The sequence below is a fragment of the Pteronotus mesoamericanus genome, unplaced genomic scaffold (genome assembly GCF_021234165.1).
Source record: "Pteronotus mesoamericanus isolate MK-2021 breed Mesoamerican mustached bat unplaced genomic scaffold, CSHL_Meso_final scaffold_533, whole genome shotgun sequence".
Taxonomy (NCBI): domain Eukaryota; kingdom Metazoa; phylum Chordata; class Mammalia; order Chiroptera; family Mormoopidae; genus Pteronotus; species Pteronotus mesoamericanus.
The window spans coordinates 4,095,052-4,117,225 of NW_026555320.1; the positions used below are offsets into that span (position 1 = coordinate 4,095,052).

At 57.2% G+C, this 22,174-nt stretch overlaps 5 protein-coding genes across 8 annotated transcripts in view; 2 read left to right on the top strand and 3 right to left on the bottom strand.

Annotated features, from left to right (window-relative positions):
- Window positions 1-71: 71 nt before the first annotated feature.
- On the top strand, window positions 72-6,805 carry WDR6 (WD repeat domain 6). Its single transcript, XM_054594763.1, has 6 exons — window positions 72-216; window positions 3,058-5,530; window positions 5,607-5,690; window positions 5,774-5,890; window positions 5,990-6,108; window positions 6,201-6,805. The coding sequence occupies exons 1-6, from the start codon at window positions 117-119 to the stop codon at window positions 6,659-6,661; spliced, it is 3,354 nt and encodes a 1,117-aa protein (XP_054450738.1). The 5' UTR covers window positions 72-116; the 3' UTR covers window positions 6,662-6,805.
- Window positions 6,806-6,897: 92 nt separating this feature from the next.
- On the bottom strand, window positions 6,898-9,903 carry DALRD3 (DALR anticodon binding domain containing 3). The gene is made up of 12 exons (XM_054594767.1): window positions 9,712-9,903; window positions 9,335-9,630; window positions 8,944-9,200; window positions 8,778-8,857; window positions 8,564-8,692; window positions 8,149-8,219; window positions 7,998-8,059; window positions 7,807-7,889; window positions 7,542-7,721; window positions 7,356-7,469; window positions 7,191-7,259; window positions 6,898-7,106 (listed from the first exon to the last, which is right to left on the bottom strand). The coding sequence occupies exons 1-12, from the start codon at window positions 9,874-9,876 to the stop codon at window positions 6,987-6,989; spliced, it is 1,626 nt and encodes a 541-aa protein (XP_054450742.1). The 5' UTR covers window positions 9,877-9,903; the 3' UTR covers window positions 6,898-6,986.
- A 2,810-nt stretch (window positions 9,904-12,713) lies between these two features.
- NDUFAF3 (NADH:ubiquinone oxidoreductase complex assembly factor 3) lies at window positions 12,714-13,855 on the top strand. Its single transcript, XM_054594774.1, has 5 exons — window positions 12,714-12,816; window positions 12,904-13,096; window positions 13,236-13,302; window positions 13,413-13,513; window positions 13,593-13,855. Exons 1-5 carry the CDS (start codon window positions 12,740-12,742, stop codon window positions 13,707-13,709), a joined length of 555 nt encoding a protein of 184 aa, XP_054450749.1. The 5' UTR covers window positions 12,714-12,739; the 3' UTR covers window positions 13,710-13,855.
- A 583-nt stretch (window positions 13,856-14,438) lies between these two features.
- On the bottom strand, window positions 14,439-19,312 carry IMPDH2 (inosine monophosphate dehydrogenase 2). 2 transcript variants are annotated; one of them, XM_054594769.1, is made up of 15 exons: window positions 19,109-19,312; window positions 18,621-18,669; window positions 18,311-18,412; window positions 18,150-18,224; window positions 17,598-17,804; window positions 16,985-17,072; window positions 16,712-16,911; window positions 16,536-16,626; window positions 16,342-16,437; window positions 16,031-16,102; window positions 15,234-15,377; window positions 15,004-15,148; window positions 14,766-14,909; window positions 14,604-14,687; window positions 14,439-14,510 (listed from the first exon to the last, which is right to left on the bottom strand). In XM_054594769.1, exons 1-15 carry the CDS (start codon window positions 19,204-19,206, stop codon window positions 14,489-14,491), a joined length of 1,617 nt encoding a protein of 538 aa, XP_054450744.1. In that variant the 5' UTR covers window positions 19,207-19,312; the 3' UTR covers window positions 14,439-14,488. The 2 variants fall into 2 exon arrangements, with proteins under 2 accessions (XP_054450744.1, XP_054450745.1); XM_054594770.1 differs by lacking the exon at window positions 16,031-16,102.
- A 45-nt stretch (window positions 19,313-19,357) lies between these two features.
- Window positions 19,358-22,174, bottom strand: part of QRICH1 (glutamine rich 1) — a 41,123-nt gene continuing 38,306 nt past the window's right edge. For all 3 annotated transcript variants that reach the window (XM_054594766.1, XM_054594764.1, XM_054594765.1), the window contains 2 exons: window positions 21,801-21,891; window positions 19,358-20,505 (listed from right to left, as the gene is read on the bottom strand). In XM_054594766.1, the coding sequence (XP_054450741.1) occupies window positions 20,313-20,505; window positions 21,801-21,891 (284 nt within the window). In that variant the 3' untranslated portion in view covers window positions 19,358-20,312. The remainder of the gene's footprint in view (window positions 20,506-21,800; window positions 21,892-22,174) is intronic.

A 22,174-nucleotide genomic window follows, 5' to 3' on the forward strand; every position in this document is an offset into this window, starting at 1 on the left:
AACGACCTGTTGCTAAGGCCGCTGTACTTCAGCAGCGCCGCGCGCGGAGAAAGCTCGTCTCGCGAGAGTTCAGACCCTTTCTTGGTCGTGGCAGCTGCAGCTGCTCGAGGGTCGGCATGGATGCTTCAGAGGACTACATTTGGCCGCGGGCAACCTCGGAGCTCATACTCCTCCCGGTCACGGGTCTGGAGTGCGTGGGGGAACGGCTCCTAGCGGGTGAGGCTTAGTTTGAGGCGCGCTCTAGCGGAGAAGCCGAGCGCCCGTCTGGGCGGAGCCATAGAACAAAGGGATAGCCAAAGGAGGCGGACGGGCGGCGGAGGGAGGCCGGCCCGGAGGTGGGCGGGAGCGCTGGAGGTGGCGGGAATGTGGCCTGGCCGGAGGGGCCCAGGAGACAAAAAACAAAAAAGACGATGTGTCTACTGAGGCCCCTCATAAACTGCAGCAGACGTGGGCAGGGCGGGTGGACCTGCGGGAAGGTGCGGGGAAGCGCAGTCGTTTAGGCGGCGGGGGAAGGGGAGGAGAGAGGTGTGTCGTCCTTTTGATGAGTTGGGCGGGGGTTTATCCTCTCCGGAGGAGATGGGGAGGGGAGGTTGGGGGATGAGGCACCTCCAGGAGGTGGGCGGGTCCGGGGTGTATTCTTGGAGGGGGGCGGGGTCATGAAGGCGGGGGTGTGGCCTCGAGGGCAGGTGAGGCTCTTTCCTGAAAGGTGGGGATGGAGAGGCCTCTGACGAGGGTGGGGTCTCGAAAAACCGGGGATGAGACCTTTCTGAGTAGGCCAGTTCTCGGGGAAGCTGAGTCCCCCGTGAGATGGTTGGGATGCGGGAAATCCGGTATCCATACCCCCGCCCCCCGCCCCCGCCACCGGAGCGGGGTCGGAAAGCACAAACTGGCAAAGGCCTGGGTCCAGGGATTGCAGAGCCCTGGGAAGCAGTGAGGTCTGCCTGGAAGCCACGAGTGACTGCTGCTGCAGAGGTTAAAATGCGTTCCCAGGCAGGGGGTTAAAAAGGGACCCTGGCTGTCGAGTCTTGAGTGAGCTGCTGCCAATCCCAAGAGAGTAGGGGTGGGATGGGGAGGGATGCCCCAGTCTTGCTCTGGTGTGGAGGCCCTGGGGAGCCCGGGGTTCCTACCGTGAGATAACCTGAGTCTCCTGGAGGAGGGGAGAGCTAGGCAGAAACCCAAAGAAGCACAGGAGTGAACTAGGGGAAGAGTACGGTTGAGTCTCTGCCAGAGGATAAACATGCCGAGGCCTTCAGGCTGAGAGACTTTGCCACTTCGAGGGACAGGGAATTCCTGTGCTTTTGAAGCAGCGGTGGGGTATGGAGGAAGAGGCTGGAGAAACGAGCAGAAGCCGGTCAGTTTTAGGTCTAGATCTGATTTTATCTCTAAAGGGCTGTGGGGAGGACCCATTGAAGTGTTTCAAGCAGGGAAATGACTTGGGAAACAGGCTAGAAAGCTCTTCAAGTGAATTTACTTTGTTTCTGTGACTTCAGTCTGGTTGATTGGGACTTCATACGTGTGGCATCTGCACCTTTATTGCCATCATTTGAAACCATGCAACTGTGTGTCTCCCTGATCCCCTCAGCGGCATTCTCTCTAGCCCATCTGTCAGCCCTTCATTTTTTTTATTTCAACCACACTACCCAAAGATCGTGCTTGCTTCAGGGTCATCAAACTTTTCTCTGCCACGAAAGGCCCCCCCCGCCCCCCCCCCCCAACTTTTCCTTTGGCTAACCACTGCTCATCTTTGATTCCTCAGCCTAAACTAAGAGGGGGCCTCCCCCAACACTCACCCAGTGTTGTTTCTCCGTCTCAGTAAACGAGACCAGTTTCTCAGTCTCAGCACTATTGATGGTGTGGATCAGATCATTCTTTGTGTGAGAGGCTGGCTGTGCCTTGTAGGGTGCTGAGCAGCATCCCTGGCCTCCACTCCTAGATGCCAGTAACAGCTCACAGTTATGACTGCCAAAAACGTCTTCAAACATTGCCAGATGTCTCCTGGAGGGAAAATTGCACCGCCCCACCCCTCAACTGAGAACCGCTGGAGTAGGCTTTCCCACTTTATATTCTTAGAGCAACCTTTATAGTTCTTTCCTGGAACTTACCAAAATTACAACAACATAATTTCCTGGTGTGCTGTTGTTTAGTGCCTGTGTAATCCGTAGAGTAGGGTTTGTGCTTGTCATATTCACTAGTCCAGCATACAGATTATTGTCTGTTTTATAATTGATGCCCAATAGATGTTAACTGAATGTCAGTAGATGGAGACTGCAGACCAGCAATGGCATGAGGGGCTGTTATGGTCATGTCAGGTTAGGAAGTGATGTTCTGGGCCAGAGTTGCTGTGGCAGGGATTTGCATACTCTTTATGAAGTGAAGTCCACAGGACTTGGAGACAGAGAAAGTGTGGGAGGTTAGAGGGTAGGCCGTGAGTTTCCTGATTTGGGTCTGGGGAGTGGGCAGAGGGTGGTACTGGTTATTGTGATGAGCACTGAGAGCCCTTGACGATGAGCTGGTAGAGTGGGAGGTGCCTACAGGGCAGCCGGGCGGCAGCCGAGGGCCGCAGGAGCCCCTGCTGCCAGAGCGTGGGCGGCCCCTCCGATTTTTCCCCATTGATATTGAACGTGCTCACATCTTCGGAGATAGAGGGAAGAGCCTTCTGGAAACCGGGAGGGGTTCTGCGGTAGCCCCAAGGCGAAAAGATTGTCTTAGTGAGAAAGCCCCCTTAGTGGTGTTGGGAGCACCAGGAAGAATTCGTGTGCAGGTAGATGAAGCTGAGGATTTGGGGGCTGAAGCTGAGAGGGTTCCTATCTGAGGCATAGTTAGGTGAGGTGAAGAGGAGTCTGAGAGTGTGAGGAATTCATGGTCGGATCAGAACGTCAGCACTGGAAGTCCAGCTGAAGCTGAGACCAAGGCTTTTCCAAGGTTCAGGCCTGCGGGATTGTCTGTCCTAACACATTCCTAGGCTGCTTGTGGAGAACTCCCCCTGCCCTCATCTCTCCTTCATGGCTCATCGGGGTTAGATGAGGGGTTCTGATGTGGCTCTTTGCCTCTGTCCAGGTGAGGGGCCGGATGTCCTGGTGTACAGCTTGGATTTTGGTGGGCATCTGCGGATGGTGAAGCGAGTGCAGAACCTGCTTGGCCACTACCTTATCCATGGGTTCCGGGTGCGACCAGAACCCAACGGAGACCTTGACTTGGAGGCCATGGTAGCCGTGTTTGGGAGCAAGGGACTCCGAATTGTGAAAATTAGCTGGGGACAGGGCCGCTTCCGGGAGCTCTGGCGCTCGGCCCTGTGGAACATGTCTGACTGGATCTGGGATGCACGTTGGCTCGAGGGGAACATGGCCTTGGCCCTGGGCCACAACTCCGTGGTATTATACGACCCTGTGATAGGGTGCATCCTGCAGGACGTACCCTGCACAGACAGGTGCACACTCTCCTCAGCCTGCTTAATTGGAGACACCTGGAAGGAGCTGACCATCGTGGCAGGTGCTGTTTCGAACCAGCTCCTGGTCTGGTACCCAGCTGCTGCTTTAATAGACAATAAGCCCGTGGCCCCCGACCGACGGGTCAGTGGGCATGTAGGTGTCATCTTCAGCATGTCGTACCTGGAAAGCAAAGGCTTGTTGGCCACGGCTTCGGAAGACCGAAGTGTTCGCATCTGGAAGGTGGGTGACCTGCGGGTGCCTGGGGGTCGGGTGCAGAATATTGGGCACTGCTTTGGGCACAGTGCCCGTGTGTGGCAGGTCAAGCTGCTAGAGAATTACCTGATTAGCGCAGGAGAGGACTGTGTCTGCTTGGTATGGAGCCACGAAGGTGAGATCCTCCAGGCATTTCGTGGCCACCAGGGCCGTGGGATCCGCGCCATAGCCGCCCATGAGAAGCAGGCCTGGGTGGTCACTGGCGGCGATGACTCAGGCATCCGGCTGTGGCACCTGGAAGGACGCGGGCGCCCGGGTTCGGGGGTCTCCGCTCTCCGCTTCAAGTCCTGCAGCAGGCCGGGCGCCCTCAAGGCTGTGACGCTGGCCGGTTCCTGGCGAGTCCTGGCGGTGACTGGTGCAGGGGCCCTGTACCTCTGTGACCTCGAGGTCAGGTGCTGGGAGCAGCTACTGGAGGACAAGCGCTTCCAGTCCTACTGCCTTCTGGAGGCAGCCCCTGGCCCCGAGGGCTTCGGACTGTGTGCCATGGCCAGTGGGGAGGGTCGTGTCAAGGTCGTTCCCATCAACACTCCGGCTGCAGCCGTGGACCTGACCCTGTTCCAAGGGAAGGTACACAGTGTGAGCTGGGCCCTACGTGGCTACGAAGAGCTCCTGTTGCTGGCGTCAGGCCCTGGCGGCGTGGTGGCTTGCCTGGAGATCACAGCCGCACCCTCTGGCAAGGCCATCTTTGTCAAGGAGCGTTGCCGGTACCTGCTACCTCCAAGCAAGCAGAGATGGCACACGTGCAGTACCTTCCTGCCCCCAGGTGACTTCCTGGTGTGCGGAGACCGGCGGGGCTCTGTGTTGCTGTTCCCCTCCAGACCAGCTCTGCTCAAGGATCCTGGGGTTGGAGACAAGGCCGGGGCTGGGCCTGGAGCCCTGGGAGTGGATAGTGGCGGTGGGGAGGGTGAGACGGCCTTGGCTGAGTGTGGCCCTGTGTCCGTCCTTCCTTCTCTCCATGGGAAGCAAGGTGTGACCTCGGTCACCTGTCATGGTGGTTTCGTGTACACCACAGGGCGTGATGGTGCCTACTACCAGCTCCTTGTGCAAGGCAACCAGCTGAAGCCAGTGCTAAGGCAGAAGTCCTGCCGAGGCATGAACTGGGTGGCTGGGCTCCGCGTCGTGGCTGACGGGAGCATGGTCGTCCTGGGTTTCCATGCCAACGAGTTTGTGGTGTGGAGCCCCCGGTCACACGAGAAGCTGCATATCGTCAACTGTGGTGGAGGGCACCGCTCCTGGGCCTTCTCTGATACTGAGGCAGCCATGGCCTTTGCCTACTTGAAGGATGGGGATGTCATGTTGTACCGGGCTCTGGGGGGCTGCACCCGGCCACACGTGATTCTCCGGGAGAGCCTGCATGGCCGTGAGATCACATGTGTAAAGCATGTGGGCACCATCACCCTGGGGCCCGACTCTGAAGTGCCCAGCTTCATGCAGCCTGACCACCTGGAGCCCGACAGCGAAGGGCCCGGCCTGATTGACATTGTGATCACCTGCAGCGAAGACACGACCATCTGTGTCCTGGCACTCCCCACCGCCACGGGCTCAGCCCATGCGCTGACTGCTGTGTGTAACCATATCTCCTCGGTGCGTGCGGTGGCTGTATGGGGCGTTGGCGGCCCTCAGGATCTGCGGTCAGGCCTGACTGCCCACGTGGTGTCCGCGGGGGGCCGGGCTGAGATGCACTGCTTCAACATCGTGGTCGCCCTGGACCCCAGCACCCCAAGCCGCCTCGCCTGCCACGTTACACACCTTTCGTCTCACCGGCTAGATGAGTACTGGGACCGGCAGCGTCATCGGCACCGGATGGTTAAGGTGGACCCAGAGACCAGGTGATGTGCGCTGCCCGGCAGGGGCTTGGGGCGGCGGCATGCAGGGCTGTGCTTGACGGCCGCGTCGTCTCTGTAGGTACATGTGCCTAGCCGTGTGCGAGCTCGACCCGCCTGGCCTCGGCCCCCTCGTGGCTGCAGCCTGTAGTGATGGGGCAGTGAGGTAAGAACACTGGTGGGGGGGCGGGAGGCAGGGTATGGGGCGTCCAGAATAGGTTCTGAGCTGGGCCGCCCCCTGCCCCCCAGGCTCTTTCTATTGCAGGACTCTGGGCGGCGGCTGCAGCTCCTAGCTGAAACCTTCCACCACAAACGGTGTGTCCTCAAGGTCCACTCCTTCACACACGAGGCACCCGACCAGCGGCGGTGAGAGGGGCGTACGATGACTCTACGTGGGTCTGTGGGGGGGGGGCCCTGTTACTTTCGATCCCCCGACTGACCCAGCTGTCTTTCCCTGGCTCCCAGGAGACTCTTTCTGTGCAGTGCAGCCACTGATGGCAGCCTGGCCTTCTGGGATCTCACCACTGTGCTGGACCGTGGCTCCGCTGTCCTGGAACCGCCAGCGGACCCCGGGCTCCCCTGCCGTGAGTAGCTAGTGTGGCTGTCCCTCACCACCTCCCACTTTGCCCTCGCCCAAGTGGCACGCTGGGCCCTGACAACCATCTTCTTCCTCCAGGGCTGGGTGACCCCTGCCTGACGCTCCAGGCTCACAGCTGTGGTGTCAACAGCCTGCACACCTTGCCCACAGGCGAGGGCCATCTCGTGGCGAGTGGCAGTGAGGACGGTTCCCTCCATGTCTTTGTGCTTGCGGTGGAGGTGCCCGAGCTGGCGGAGGCTGGGGGGGGTGCTGAGCTGGTGCCCCAGCTGCGTGTACTGGAGCAACACTCTGTCCCTTGTGCACATGCTGCGCATGTGACAGGCCTCCACATCCTAAGCCCAAGCCTCATGGTCTCAGCCTCCATTGATCAACGGCTGACCTTTTGGCGTCTAGGGCACGGTGAGCCCACCTTCATTAACAGCACAGTGTACCACGTACCAGACGTGGCTGACATGGACTGCTGGCCTGTGAGCCCTGAGTTTGGTCACCGCTGTGCTCTTGGGGGCCAGGGACTTGAGGTTTACAACTGGTATGACTGAGGCGTCCCGCGGTGGCCGGCATGCTGGGCTGGGGCCTGCTCCCAGGCAGAGTGGGGCAGGAGCGACTGCCTGTGCCCAGCATGCCTCGAGGGGAGAAGGTGGCAGCCGCGGGTTCCTGACTTCAGAGCAGGCGCTGGAGGTGAGTAAAGAAAGTGCTGCCTGGGCAGGCCAAGGATACAGCCATCCTCACAACAGCAAAGCTCTGTGACAATTTATTTTGGCTCCAAGTCTCTTTAACAAAAATCTGTGGGGTTGGTTGGTTGGTTTGTTTTTTAAACAGTTGATGACTTTGTGAACATTCCCACGTGCTGGAACCTCTGTGGCCTTAGATGTAGCTCAGTGGAGGGAGACCCAGCGTGGCCAGGCCAGTGTGGAGCACTTCACGCACGGCCCGTAGAAGTTGCAGGCGGGCAAACATTTGACCGAACAGGTGTGGTCGAGGCTCCTGGGGGAAAGAAGAGGCCTGCTGGTCTCACCCTTGGCGTCCTTCCCCTGCACCGCCCACCCACCCCTGTTGCTGTGTGCTTACCGTTAGGATGTGTACCCGATTGTAGTATGAGCTGAAATCCATGCTCAGCTGCACCAGAAACTTGCACACCTAGAAACAGACTGAGTCACTGGCCTGTCTCTTTGCCCTTGTACCCCAGATCAGAATAAACAGTGTGCAGTGTCTGCCTGGTCTTTTCTGCCTCACCATCTCTGTGCGTGCAGTGATGTGGAGCCCTGGGGCTATGTGGTCCAGGGCTGCGGTCTGGCCCAGTAGGTCTGGGAAGGGGAGGACGCTGTTGAATAGCAGCAGCCACTCACCCTGTGGGAAGAAGGCTGCTGAGAGGGCAAGGCCGAGCTCCCACGGGTGTCAGCTACCAAGAGGGGCGCTCACCTCTTCACGAAGCAGAGAGAAATCCAGGCTGCTCACAGGTGGAAAAGCAGGGTACAGACCTTGTTCCATGCCGCGCTCGTAACCCTCAAAGAGTGTGGCGAGACGGGCACAATTATACATGACAAAGGTGCCACTCTTGGTCCCCTTGGTGGAAATGCCGTCGGCCAGGACCACGAGAAGCTGAAGGGCGGCACAGCTGCAGAGACGGCGGGCAGCCAACACAGCCCGCCCCCCGGCCCTGGCCTTGTGGGGTGCCCCGGCTCACCTGACTCTGCGGGGCCTTGCTGAGCATCTCAAACTTGATGGTCGCCACAGAGAGAACCCTGAAGGTTTCTGTCCAGGCTGGGTCTGAGGGAGTATAGGCCGGTCAGTCTCTGTGGGCAAGGGACCAGGGGCAGGGGTGCAAATGATCTGCTGTTGCCGCTGCCCACGCCACAGACAGCCTCCCCGGCCCACCTTGTGCCAGGTCCCTGCTGTGCTTCAGTGCTGAAGCCTTGCGCACCTGGGCATGCCGGAGCCTGCATTTTGAAAAAAAGAGGAGGGTCAGTGGGCGAAGTCCCCACCTCAACTACCGTGGCTCGGTGGCTTTCCTTCCAGCCTCACTCACTCGTAGTACTCGGGGGCAGTCAGGGTGCCAGGCACACCAGCTACTTTCACGGGGCCACACACCAGGTGCTTCTGTCAGAAGGATAGCAGGGGCTCAGCCAGCTGGCGACACCCTCCAGCAGTAAAACCCTCAGGAAACTGAAATCTGGTGCCCAGACTCCCTTGGCCTTTTGCCACCAGGCTCAGTGCCTGCCTCTCAAGCCTAGCCCCTTGGGACGCTGGCCCTCCAGTGTCCTCCAGGGTGTGCCTCCAGGCCCCACCTGCTCCCAGGACTCGGCGCCTGCCGCTCATTCCCACTCACCAAGCCTGATGTCTCAAGGTCAAGCGCTCCCTCCTGAACCAGTCAGCTTGCAGGCGCCTTGATGGGTTTCAGGGGCCCTCGGAGGTCGGTAGGGGGCGCTCCATCACAAACCTACCTGTCTGAGAGGGGCGTGGTCATCCAACTTCCACCAAAGAAGGTCCAACTTCTGTTGCTGGAACTCTTCCTCATAGCTTACCACGTGTATCACCACGCAGCTGTCCGTACCAGCATCTGGGGCTGCAGCCTGCAAAGGAGGAGGACAGTCACTGGGGGGACACAGGACAGCCCAGTTTGCCAGAGACCTAGGGGGTGGGAAGTCAGTCACTAACCAGGCCTAGGGAGCCATCCTCAGGCCATTGCCGCACAGCTGCCTGCAGCTCAGCCAGCACGGAGAGCAGGTCCTCAGTCACTGCATTGGGAACACAGGCACTGGGGCTAGCCGGGACTACAGGAGTCCCCGTCTTCTTTTTGGCCCTGCTAGGCTCCAGGTCCTACCCAGACAGTTGTCCAGGTTGGGGTCATAGCCAGCTGTGCGTCCCCGTCCTTCCACCAGCTCCTTCAGACGCACACTGCCAAGGACGTCCGGGGGTAGGGCTCCCCTGTCACCAGCAGAGGTAAACTCTGCTAGTGCGCGGCTCAACAGGGCTTCCGTTGAGGCTTGCTCCGAGGCAGAGGGCCAGTCCACCCGCAGTTGCTGCAGGAAAGTCGACATATGCGGGTCCCGTACGGCGGGCACTAGGCTCACACTCACCCTGCAAACAGCGAGGGCAACTGTTTCAACCTGAGCGCCCGGTACGGCGCCCCCCGCCCCCACACAACTCCCACCCGCAGCGGCCAGTCCCCAAGGGCCGCGGTTTCTCCTCTCTAGCTCCATGCGCCCGCTCACCCGTGAACCTGCAAAGCTCGAGCAAGGTGATCCGCCACGAGCACAGCGCGCAGCTGGCACAGGCGGAGCGCGCAGGGGGCAGCACGCAGCGATGGGCAGTGCAGGAGGACGCGCTGACCCTGCGCAGGGAGCGCGGCGGGCGCGGCATAGGCAGCCACGGCGCCGAGCACGCGCTCGAAGACAGCAGACCGCTCCAGTTGAAGCGCCAGACCCGCGGGTGTTGGCTCGCAACGCAACACCGGGGCCACACCGGGGCCCTGCAGGCCGACCACAGCATGGACCACAGGCTCCGGCACCTGCAGGGAAGCAGGCCGGTGAGCGGGCCGCGGCGCTCCCAGCTACTCCAGACCGCACGTCCCCTCCCGACCAGCTCCCACCTGTCCGTCCTCGAAGCGCGCCTGTAGTGCTCGCCGCGGCGCCAGGAAGTCTCGGGCACGCAGGTGGCGGGCGCGCGTCTCTTTGAACCACACGGGACCGCCAGCTCCCAGGGCCGCATTTAGGGCCCCCAGGGTTTCCTCCACCCGAAGGCGCCCAGTCGCCATAGCGACCGGAACCGGAAGCAAAATGTTGGTAGGCTGGACTTCCGGGAACAGCAACTAACTGGGCGGGGAATCCGCTCCCGAGTGGGCAGGTGCACCAGAGGGGAAACAGTGGCTGCCGCTTTTCGACGACGGCCCCACCGTGGCCCACCTGCCCGGCTTGGTCCGGGTCCGAAACCTCGGGACTCTCCTGGGCTTAGGGTTCTTTCGCTGTCACCTGCGTTAGCAACCAGGAAAAGGATCCTCGCGACCTGGCGGGGTCTCTTTCCTCATCGAAGTCTTACATCTCTGTATTTGTGTTAATGTTTCATTTCCCTTATTTTACGCATGAACAAAACGCTAAAAGTCCTAAATGAATTATCACTGGAATAGGGCAGCTTACGTCAATGCCACCCTCACAACGTTTTTAAAAAAATCTCATTTACAAGTAATTTGTTTTGCGGTTTCAGGTTTTCTGCACGCATTTTCTCCTTTGAGATATGGGTCTTTCATTCCCGATAAATTTCTGCTGATAGAATTACAGGTTTTCTCCTGATTCTTGAGGAATTAGAACTTTTATGATGGCTTCCAAAATTGCCGGGTTTGAAAGCGTTCTCCTTTAACCTGGTGTACTTTAACAGGGACCCTTCCTCCCGCTTCCTGGCAGGCTCAGGAGCACCCTGCTCCTCTGCCAGACAGAAAGCTCTTTCTTATCCCACGCTGGCACCCGAATGTTTTCACTAAAATTTACTTAAATCCCCTTTTCCTCTTTAATGAAATTGAAACTGACGCAGCACAGAGCGCTGGGAAAACTGATTTCTGCTCTGGAGCCGTACGAGTGCCCATAACTCAAGAGGGAATCCTAGGGGCATAAGAAGTTTGGCAAGGTCCCTCTCTCTGCTAGGCCTTCAAGGACCTCCCGGGAGGCGCCTAAAGAGCACTGAAGGCAGAAGCGACATTCCCGATAGCTTCTGGGGTGCCTACTCAACGGGAGTGGTCCTATCATTCCAAGGAACTTTCCATGCCGCAGGCGTGCGCCTACAGGACAGCTGTTATCAGGGTTGGCTGGAGACCCAGCTGGGGATTTCAGCTACTCTCGGTACAAGAAGACAGTTGGGGTGGTTTTTCCCCAGGAAGTGAAGGGCTATCTTTAGCGAGCTGCGGGCTGGGGCGGCCCTGTGGGACTCACCGCCATTGCAGCCCTGTCTGGTGGCCCTGGGTCTGCCCTCTCTCCCTCACCAGTGCTACCCCGGGGTCCAGAGATGGCCACCGCCCAGACTTTCCGAAGTCTACGACCCCGTCACTTCCAGCCTGAGGGCGCACCTGAGGGACGGAGACCAGACGACCCAGGGAAACACGTCTGGGGTCAGGGGCTTGCCCACCCCTTCTGGGCCAGAACGCTGCTCAGGCAGGAGAGCAGGGAACGAAATCCAAGCGCAGCTGGAATGCTCTGGAGACAACAGCTGCTTTTGGGATTCCGTTGCCCGCTGTCCAGCCGTGGGGAGGTGTGTGTGTGGGGGGGTTCCCTTGCCCGGGAGCGAGAGCAGAACCCCTTCATTTCCAGTCCCAGGAGGCGGACCTAGGAGTAGACGGTAAAATCGAGTCTTGTGGGAATGAGGAGCTCACCTGGGCCCCAAAACAATAGGTGGGGAGGTGGGGGCCTCCCCTGGGACCGATTCCCGTTCCGAATTACATCCGCGGGGTAGGATTAGTCCTGTTGATCTCATGCAGCCAGAGCCACTGGTGAGGTGACAGTGTCGGGGCGGGCTTCGGGATCCGCCAAGAAGGAAGCGCTCCCGTGGGGCCGAGGAGGAAGTAAACCCGCGCGCCCGCCTCTGGGACACCCCCGCACCCGGAGCCCTTTGTCCGGTGACCACCAGCGCTCGGAGGTCTAGGGGCCCCAATGGGCTCGCGCGGCGGCGGGAAGTCCCCAGAAATACACTGAGACCGCCCCCGTATGAACCGAGTCTGCCTCCCACCCGCCCAGCCCCGCGGACAGCAGACGCGGCAACATTCCCCTGAAGCCACGACACAGTCGGGTGCGCGAAGATGCCCAAACCCCGCGCGGGGGCCAGCGACTCTCGTGCCAGTAGGCCCTCTGCTTCGGCTCAAGTCGGGAGCGGGAGTATTCTCGGGACGCGAGCAGAGCGAGTGAAGACTGAGTGCTGCTCCAGCCGCCGTCTAGTTGAAGATCTGGTCCGGTTCCGTCTAGTAACTGCCACCCAAACACCCACAAGTACCCTACCACGGCGTCCCCTTCCGCTAGCTCTGGCCGCAGACTGGAGCCATTTTAAGGAGAAACCACCCGACCACGCCCCCTCGCGCTCCCGAGAAGCCAATCCACGCGCAGCCACGCCCCTCAGGACGCGCGGCGGCGACGCCAACGGTCGCGCGGATGACGGTTGGGAAGGGGCGTGATACCTGGGAGAGCGGGGAAACCTGAGCCGCCTGACCCGCCCTCGCAACCTGACGCCCCAAAACCGGGGTTAGGGGCTTAGAAGTCGGCACCAGGCCCTAGCCAGGTGTGCGGGACTCGGCCAGGTGCGCCCCGCCCCGCCCCAGGCCCAGGAGACCTTCGTGATGGCTCAGAGCCGGGGACCAGGCCGTGGCTGGGACCCAGGCAGTGTCCTGAGGCCAGCCCCGCCACCAGGTGTTTGGCTCCCTCAGGACCATCTGCGGGGGCCCGGGCAGGGGCGGGCCGCAGGTGCAGACACCGGAGCCGCGCAGGGGGATGCGGCCTCCCTGGGACAGGTGGCACTGGCCAGCTCCCTAGCATTCCCGCGCTGGGCCGGCCGAGCTGCGCTGTGCCCTCCGGGCCTCAGGGGGCGCTGTATCAGCACTGGGCGGGGCTCCTTGCGACCCCACTGACCCTGGGAACCGGTTCGCCATGGCCGCCGCGTTCGTGCTTCGACGCCTGTACCGAGCGCGACCCGAACTGCGCCGCCCGCCCGCGGAGCTGCTGTGGTGAGTCCAGTTCCGGCGTCCCTGTCCGCCTCTCGCCCGCTGCGGCTCATCTCTGGTCCCTCAGACCCTGACCGAGCCCCTCCGCAGGGCGCCACGGCGTGGGCACCGCCTCACGCCGGCCGACGATGAGCTGTATCAGCGGACACGCATCTCTCTGCTGCAACGCGAGGCCCCGCACGCCATGTACATCGACAGCTACAGCAGCCGCGGCTTCATGGTCAATGGAAATCGCGTGTTTGGGCCCTGCGCGCTGCTTCCGCGCTCCGTGCTGCAGTGGAACGTGAGCCCGCCCCTGCGGGGAGGAAGCGAGGGCCGGAGCTGCGGCTCACCCTCGGCTCCTCCGCGGTCCCGCTGCGGCGCAGGCCTTTGGGGAAAGCTGGGTGGGTTTGTTGACTTTAACCTGTCTCCTCCCCACACAGGTAGGATCCCACCAGGACATCACGGAAGAAAGCTTCTCTCTCTTTTGGATGCTGGAGCCCCGAATAGGTACTAGAGGGAAGGGCTGAGGCCCTCTGAGACCCCAAAAGCCACCCGACCCCACCCCAGCCTGTCAGCAGACCTGGTTGTGGACGAGCTCTGCCCCCATCCTTCCCTAGAGATCGTTGTGGTGGGCACCGGAGACCGGACTGAGCGGCTGCAGCCCCAGGTGCTGCGAGCCATGAGGCAGCGGGGCATCGCTGTGGAAGTGCAGGACACGGTCAGTAGCGGGGCTTGGGAGCGCTGAGGGGAGCCGCGGCCTAGCCCTAGCTCAGCTGATGCTGGCCTTGTCTTTGCAGCCCAATGCTTGTGCCACTTTCAACTTCCTGTGTCACGAAGGCCGAGTGACTGGAGCTGCTCTCATCCCCCCACCTGGAGGGGCCGCGCTCACACCTCTGTCCCAAACTGTAGAGTGAAGAGCCAGGAACTCACCCGATCTTTCCAGTAGGGCCCTGGCGCCTTATGCAGAGTGCAGGGGTTCCCAACCCTCTCAGTCTCCCCTGTGGCACTGTAATGCTTGTCCTGCTTGCCAGCAAATTAATAATTTAACCCACTTCTTCCATTTTGTAGTAGGTGCATTGCTGGCCAGGGGCTGCTGGCTCAGTGGGGCCTTGATGGGGGTTGTGAAGAAACCAAGGGGTCACCTTTTCATCTAGACTGCATGGCCCGTGAGAGGCCGGGAGCTGGTATATACAACCATTCAAGGCCGTAGGTCCGTCTACTTGCTCATGTGCAGAGGCACCTCAATTCCTTCTCCAGGAGGTTCTTTTGAAATTCCAGTTAGAGAACATGTGTGGGGGTCTCAGTCTGGTCCCATGTGGCCAAGTTTTGGGCTAGCAGGAGGCCCTGTGGATGTCAGTCTGAAGTTCCATGGACTGTTACCTGACCCTTACGAAGCCATGGTCGGCTTACAGAATCTAAGATTGAACGCTTGACCCTTGGGAGCGCCAGCTGGTCAGGGCTGGCTTGTGAGCTGCTTCAGGAGCACTCTGAATCTAGAGTTACTACCCCTTCCAGGTCCATGGAACACCCTGGCCTCAGGTCCTGAGGCTTTCCCGGAAATAAGGGTGTTGTGTTTGTGTGCATCTGTGACGTGGCAGCTGCTGAGCCCCACCTGCCTGTTGACTTCAAAGATCAGGCATCACTTTTTCTCAAACTTTTATTGAAAAACCATGGGGTTACGCTGTATCCCTTTTCAGAAAAGTCGCTTCTCATACCTGTAGGCAGAGGGACCAGCTGTGAGGTGAGGGCAGCAGAAAAGAATGGAGACCACCACCTCAGGGATGGGTAGGAAAGGGTTGGTGACTTACGAATGGAGGCTGTGGACACCACCTTCCACCTGAGCTGAGGATGTTCTCTTCTCAAACTTAAGCTCCCCAGAATACATCATGGCTCTGAAAAGGGGCAGATGTCAGGTGTGGGCAGCTGGCCTTGGATCAGCCTCTCCCTACGTCCAGGCTCTCCAGGCTTACCTGACTTGAGTCAAACTCTTGGCACCAATGTCTTGGCAGGAGTGTTGGATGCCAGCAATCAAGTAGGGGACAAATTTATGGATGGACCCTTTGTCCTGCACAGCCCCAGATACCCCCTGGGCCACCTTGATTTTGTCAGCTTCACTGCAGAGAGAGGCAAGAGACATGGACAAGGTCAAAGCACAAATAAGACCATCAGTGACGGGTTGGTATAAGTTAGTTCATTTTCCCGTCCCACCTGAAATATCGGTTCTGGCTGCTGAGATGCTTGTCCATGGCATCGAGAGAGCCCATACCACGGTATTTCTTTAGCCGGATCCCATCAGAGAAGAAGTACTCGCCAGGGGCCTCAGTGGTGGCAGCCAGGAGGGAGCCCATCATGACTGTGGACAGATGGAGTGTTAGGGGCAGACCCTGAATGACAATGGGAAAGGAGTCCCACCCGGTTCTCTAGGCGCTGGGCCTCACCTGTGGATGCCCCAAGGGCCAAGGCTTTGGCAATATGGCCCACATTTTGGATTCCTCCATCAGCGATGACGGGAACACCAAAGCGCCGCGCATATTCTGATACCTTGTACACTGCTGTTGCTTGGGGCCGCCCACAGGCCAGCACTGTTAAAAGATGAACAGATGGGTGGGTGGAATTGGTGGGGACAGGCAAGGAGCTCTGTGGTCACAACTCTGCACCCAGGAACTGTGAGCTACACCTGAACCAGGACTGCAGCCTGGCTGAGGACAAGTCGGATGGCTGCCCCATCTGCCTTGAACAGTACAAACAGCTGTGATGGCCACCACTCAACCCTGCATGTACGCGTGCATGTGTGCATGGCCCAGGGCAGCCTCAGGCACGTGCAGTCAGCAGCCGGGAAAGCCCCACCCAACTGGTATCAGGTGGGGTAGGGTTACTGTGCAGTTAGTACCCAGAGGCCCACCCCTTGCTCCCTATGTGGTGGGCAGCTCAGGCAAGATCAGGGAAGTGATCATGTGGAAGGAAGTGTGTGCTCCAGAGTTGGTCCCTGAGCTGTACCCTACTGCTGGAAATGTGGGTGGAGCAGGGTCCACATGGGGAAGGGGGTCCTGCCCTGTAAGCACCCCAGTAAGAGGAGGGAGCTGCGCTCTGGAGCAGCCCCCCAAAACCATGGTCTGTCATTCAGTCTGCCCTGCCCACCCATCGGCACCACAAACCCCGGGAGCTACAGCTACAGTCAACCAAGCAGCCGGGCAGTGGGCAGCTGGGCCGGGCCAGTGGGCCGGGCCGGACTTACTATAGCAGCCCGTGACAGTAGAAGGGCATTTGGGGCTGTGGGACTTTATGTCTGGAGGGATCTTGGGAGCTGCTAAATAAAACAAACAGACCAGAGTTTAGAGAGGGTGCAGAGCAGGAGCAAAGAGGCCAGGCTAGGCAGGGAGGAGTGGCAAGTGAGGAATGACGAGAGCTCGTCTTGCTTCCAGCATGTCACCCATCCAAGGGGCCTGTGTGGCCCTGGGGCTGCCCCTCTTGGAGGACTCACTAGTTCCCGAGAGAGCACTTGGCTCCAGGGCATGTGGAGCTAAGGGCCCTGCCAAAGCATCTTACCTTCCTGGGTGATGCAGATGGAGCCACTGCCCATGCCCACCCGCAGGGCATCTACGCCAGCATCAATGAGATTCTTGGCCTGAGCAGCTGTGACCACTGCAATGAAGAACAGGAAAAAGGCTCAGGCAAAATTCTAGGTGGGAGCTCAGCTTCCCTCGTCTTACCCACATCCTCAGTGCCCAGTCTGGCCTCACCATTGCCTCCAATGACTTGGAGGCTGGGGTATTTATCTTTGATGTACTTGATCATGTTAATCTGGAAGATGGAGTTTCCCTGGGAAGAGTCCTGCAACAGGAGGAAGTCCCAGTGAGATTGGAATATTTCACTGGAACTTCCCTAACTGCCCTGCCCTGCTTATACAGCAGCTCACCAAAACGACTACATCCACACCAGCCTGGGCTAGCAAGTCCAGCCGATACTTGTCATCTTCATGAGTGCCGATGGCTGCTCCACACAGCAGCTGCTTCTTGGCATCTTTGGAGGCCAGGGGGTAATCCCGGTTCTTCTTCAGATCTGTTCGGGCAATGATGGCCACCAGCTCATCCTCTTCATTTACAATGGGCAACTTTCCTGAGAGCAGAACAGGACATGAATCAGTGTCCTGGTCTTTGGTTACAGAACCCTTCCCATCTCAAAGACTCACCCTTTTTGCTGCGCTGCAGAATTTCATTTGCTTCCTTTAATGTGATGCCTGCGGGAGCCACCACCAAGTCATCTCTCTTCGTCATAATCTAAGGGGGAGGGGAGCTGTGAGGAAGGGCCAATCAGGGACCAGATCCCCAACAGGACCGGCCCTTAACTCAGGGGTGAGGTTTCAAAGACCACCTTGTTCACACACCTGCACCCAAACCGCCCTCCTTGAGTGAACCTGGTGGTCTGCAGCAATGTAGTAGCAAGCATGAGAACTGAATAGAAAGGACAATGTAACAATACAAGGAGTAGGCTGATAAATCATTAGAATAAAAAAGGGCCACACCAGACCAGTGATGAATTAAAAGGGGAGGCTGAAGTTGGTCCTTAAGCATTTCCTTCACCCTTAGGGTGGCAAAGAACACAGCGTGCATGTGGGAAAACATTTGGGTAGACTGAGAACCGGGGGTGGGGGTGGGGGTGGGGTGTGTGTGTGTGAGAAATCAGAAACTTGGTTAGGTATTCATCTTTCCTGGACAGCAGAGATCATCAAAGATGCCACTTAGGCAACAGAAGGCTCCTTGTCTAGCCTGGTTGCTGAAGCTTGGCTTTGCCAGTGCGCCTACCTCTTCCAAAAACCGGTCGTGCTCCTCCTCCTTGAGAAAATCAATGTCCCTCGAGGAGATGATGCCCACCAAGCGGCTCCCCATCCGGCCCGTATCAGTGATGGGGATACCACAGAAGCCATGCCGGGCTTTGGCTTCAAACACGTCCCGTACTCGATCCTTGGGGCTGAGGACCACTGGGTCCGTGATGAATCCCTGTTCATATTTCTGGAAGGGATGACGAGAATGGGCATTTCTGAACCACTTTCATCAGGTTCTTGATCTGAAGACTGGGGTCTATGCCAACTTCCCCTTTGGCAGTGCCACAGGGTCAAATCACACCAGCACCTCAAACGCAGTAATAGGAGACATGGGTGTGAGGTAGGCACTGTTCACCTTGTCGTCTTCTGTTGCCTTAAGACCCAGGGTCTCAGGCTCTTCTGCTCAGGAACTCAACTCCACAGTAGGAAAAAGGGATCCTTAATTAGGAGCAAAAATAAACCCCCCACTCCCACCCACTCCACCTCAGTGCAGTCCCTGTGAACTCTTGACCGTGATCCTTGCCCTGCTGACCTTCACTTTCCGAACTTCGTTGGCCTGGAATTCAGGTGTACAGTTGTGGTGGATGAAGCCAATACCACCTGTAAGCTGTAGAATAAAAGAGTAAGACATGATTGTATGCCTTTGGGGAAGATTAGGCCCCTGCTTCTGCCCTCATGCCCCACGGTACTCACTGCCATTGCTATGGCCATCCCAGCCTCTGTGACTGTGTCCATGGGTGAGGAAACCAGTGGGGTTTTCAGAGTGATCTTTTTGGTCAGAGCAGAGGTCAAGTCCTAAGGATGTAAGGCCAGCTAATGTGAGAACATTACATATAACATGATGGTGTCAGATCCCCCATAAAACAGGTGCCTGTATGACCTCCATGCTAGTACCACCATTCCATAAAATCTACCCCAAAGCCCACTCTGGTAAGGTATGCCAGGGTACAGCAGCATCTTGCCCAATCTTAATGCTAAGGACCCACTTACTGGCCATACTCACCACCTGGTCTGCAGTGAAGTCGATGTACCCGGGGAGAATGAGAAAGTCACTACGAGGGTAGGGGAGCAAATTGGGAGTAAGGTTCAGGCTTAGCACATCCGGACACTCCATCCCCACAGATCACCTCGTAAGACATTTGGGCAAAAAGGGCACGGACCTAGCCCATGTGTCACAGGCAAGACAGAGCACAAGGTGGAGATAGCGACAGGACCTTTTCTGCCACCTAGCTGTCATCAGCGCCCCGACACCCTGACAACTCCATGTGCCCAGAGAATGGAGTTTACAGCCTAAAATCCCAAGCACTATCAAAATGCCGCCTCCATTCCGCCCCGCTTTACCTGTCAAAGTGAGCCCCAGAGATGGCTGGGGAATTCCTGGAACCTGTCCCTTACGCCCGAACCCAAGCGGGCTCAATGGAAGCCCCACCCGGCCTCCCAGCCCAACGCGCCGCCCCCCTCCTCGCCCAGGCGAGCCCGCTAGGCCCGCACTTGTAGGTGAGACCATCCCCGCAATTGAACAGCTGCTGTGCCGTAAGCCCGTCGTCCGGCACGTAGGACGTGCCCCCGCTAATCAGGTAGTCCGCCATGGCCACTGCGGGGGGGAAGTCGCGAGCCTCGGAGGACCACGCCGCAGAGGCCTCTGGCGTCAGAGGCGCGCCAATATACACCCGCTGCTATCGTCAGCGCGCCCTACGCGTCGCTGACGTCAGGACGCATTGCGTGCGGGCGGGGCAGGTGCGACCGAGGTGGTGGTGTAAGAAGCGCATGCGCACAGCATGCACTAGCCGCGTAGTATTGCCCCCGCCCACAGGACCTTTGCCTGTTCAATTAACAGGCACTGCTTTGCTTCCACTGTTCCGCCAGTCTCCTCCCAAATAAAGAGGCGTTGTTCACTATCATATTGAAAAGACGTGCTTGTCATTCTTAATAAACAACTAGATTAAGAATACATAAGAGAAACAGAGTGGTATCTTTATATGATACACAAGTGTATGTTACAAGAATTCCATCAGGCACAGGAGCCTCAAGTTTAAGGCCTCAATGTTAGGCCAAAAAAAAAAAAAAAAAAAAAAAAAAAAAAAAAGCCATGGTAAAGTTTTTACTTTAACATCTAAAATGTCACTTGTCATAAAGGAGGGTGTAATAGAAATTGTCTTTAATAAATCATAATTGAAGTTCCCCTCATTTTCCTTCCATTAAGATGCTAAGTTTATGTCTGAGCATGAAAAAGACCATCCCCCTGTGGTCAGCAAAGTTGGCCAGAGTGGAAGCCAGCTGGAGAGTCCCTGGAGGGTCCATCCACCAAGTCCGTCTTTCAAGAGGAAGGGAAGGGGCCACATTTCTCCTAACAGTCCAAGCCCTTTCCCCAGGCCCCAGACAAAATAAAAAGAAAAAAGAAAAGGAAAAAAAAAAAAAAAAAAAGAAAGAAAGAAAAAGTCAGCCAGCAACTTTCTAGAACACCTGGCTCTCAGGAAACCCAGAGCCGCCATGGGCTGAGGAGTCTGCCACAGCAGGTTTATGAAGATGCACAAGGGCCAAAGTTTCCTTTTACATTTTAAACAGAAGCAGTCCAAAAGGCTTCATTACTACACCAATAAAAAAGGAAAAGAAAAAGTGGAGGCCTCTTCTTTAGTGTGAAAGTCTGTCCATTTTTTCCTGGATGCTTTCTCCCTTGCACCATGGCTAAGGGATCTCAGTGCATGGTGCTTGCGCTGGCCACTGCAATGGCCTCCTGAATTTCTCGTATCACCAGGATCCGAGTCAGCATCTGTCCCATCTGCTCTCTGCTGATAGGCTGGACCGAGTACCAGATTGGACTGTTGGGGGCCACCACTGGCTCAGGTGTCAGGTAAAAGGTGTCATTCCGGCCTTTCACACTCTGGGGACTGAAGAATGTCAGTAAAAGCTGGTTAAAACAACAATCTCAATCCTCCCACCTGAACCTCCCAGACAGATGTCTGCAAAAGTTGGGAAGGCCACAGCTCTGGAAAGTATGGTGGCACAGCTACTGAATTCCATGCGGTCAACATGCACTACCTCAAACACCAACGATGGGCTGCCTCTCTTCCACGCCTCCCTCACACACTGCCAGCTGATTCCTCTGACTAACCAGCTGCCCAGGGCTCCCAGGGCTCATCTACCGGAGTCCAGCCATAAGTCTTTGCTCAAGTTGTTTCCTTTAACCAATCCACTGATAATCCTTCAACTGTACCTGAGGGACTGGGGCCCTTACCTGGGCTTACCCCCCAATCTCCTAACCCCTCACTGTTGTGTTGTACCTTTCTTAAGTACTTAACACATGCCATCCTCTCAAGATTTATTGAAGAGCTACTGTGCGCTAGTCCTGCATTAGGTGTTCATGTTGGAGAATGAGCAAGACCCAACAGTCCCTACCTCCTGGAGCTTACAGGTAAGGGGAGAGGCAGACAGTAATCAAACACTTACACAAATACACACAAAATGACCAACGGTCAGAGATAAAATAGAGGAAAGAGCCTGAGGAAACAGGTAGGAAGTATGAAAATGCTTCCCTGATAAAGCTGTGTTTGAGAACAGGGATGGAGAGGAACTGTCAGATGGGTAGGGGGGTGGAGTGGCACGAAGGTTGCCCAACAGGATAAAAAAGTGCAGAGGCCCCTTAAGTGCAGAGGGGCCAGTGTAAAGAGCAACATGGAGATGAGGTTAGCAACGGGGAGTGAGTGAAAGGCCTAACAAGGCCATATTAGGACTACTGTCTTCTCAGAGTAAAAGAAAACCACTGAAGGTTTTAATTTAAGTAACATGGGAAGACCTATAACACAGATCATTCGGGCATTGATGTGAAGATGGCAGCCAAACTTCAGGCACAAAAGAACAGGAGCCATGGAAAGGGGTACCCCCCTAGAATGATGGTGGTAGTGACCAAAGGTCAAGCCTAAGAAGATGCTCAATATGTGAAGGAGGCAGCCTCTCCATACCTGCCTCCCTCTACCTTCATTTCCTTTCCAGGAAAGGGGACCATCAGGGAGCAGGGACCCCTTTTACATCACAGTGGCAGGTACATCATATGCTTTGGGAAAAGCAGTAAGGCTGCTTTTGTGCTTTGTTTTGAAAAGGTGTTTTTACTGTTGGGCACTAGAGAATGCCTGTGTATACAGGCACGCACGCACACATTCACCCACTTAGAATAAAGCCTCCTCACCATTTAAAGAGGTAGAAATCGTAGAGCTTGATGGGACATCTCAGTGGATTCTCTGGATTTTCCGTCTGTTCTGCATACATGTCATCTGTAACTATAAAACACAACCTCACCACCACAGACATGGCAGCCGACTGCTTTAGCTCATGCCCAGATCTGGAACCTCAGGCTTCCAGCCATCCCAACTAAGAAATACCGGAAGGGAAAAGGGTGTGAGGCATGAAGAGTGACTATCAAAGGAAAAGGGAGCTATCTTTTCCAGAGTATCTCTGCTTCTTGAAGAGTTTGAAGTTTCTGGCTGAGGAGAAAAGAAAGGAGAATTCCTATCCAAATCCCAACCCCACACTCATCACTAGCCCCTCAGGAACAAGGACACA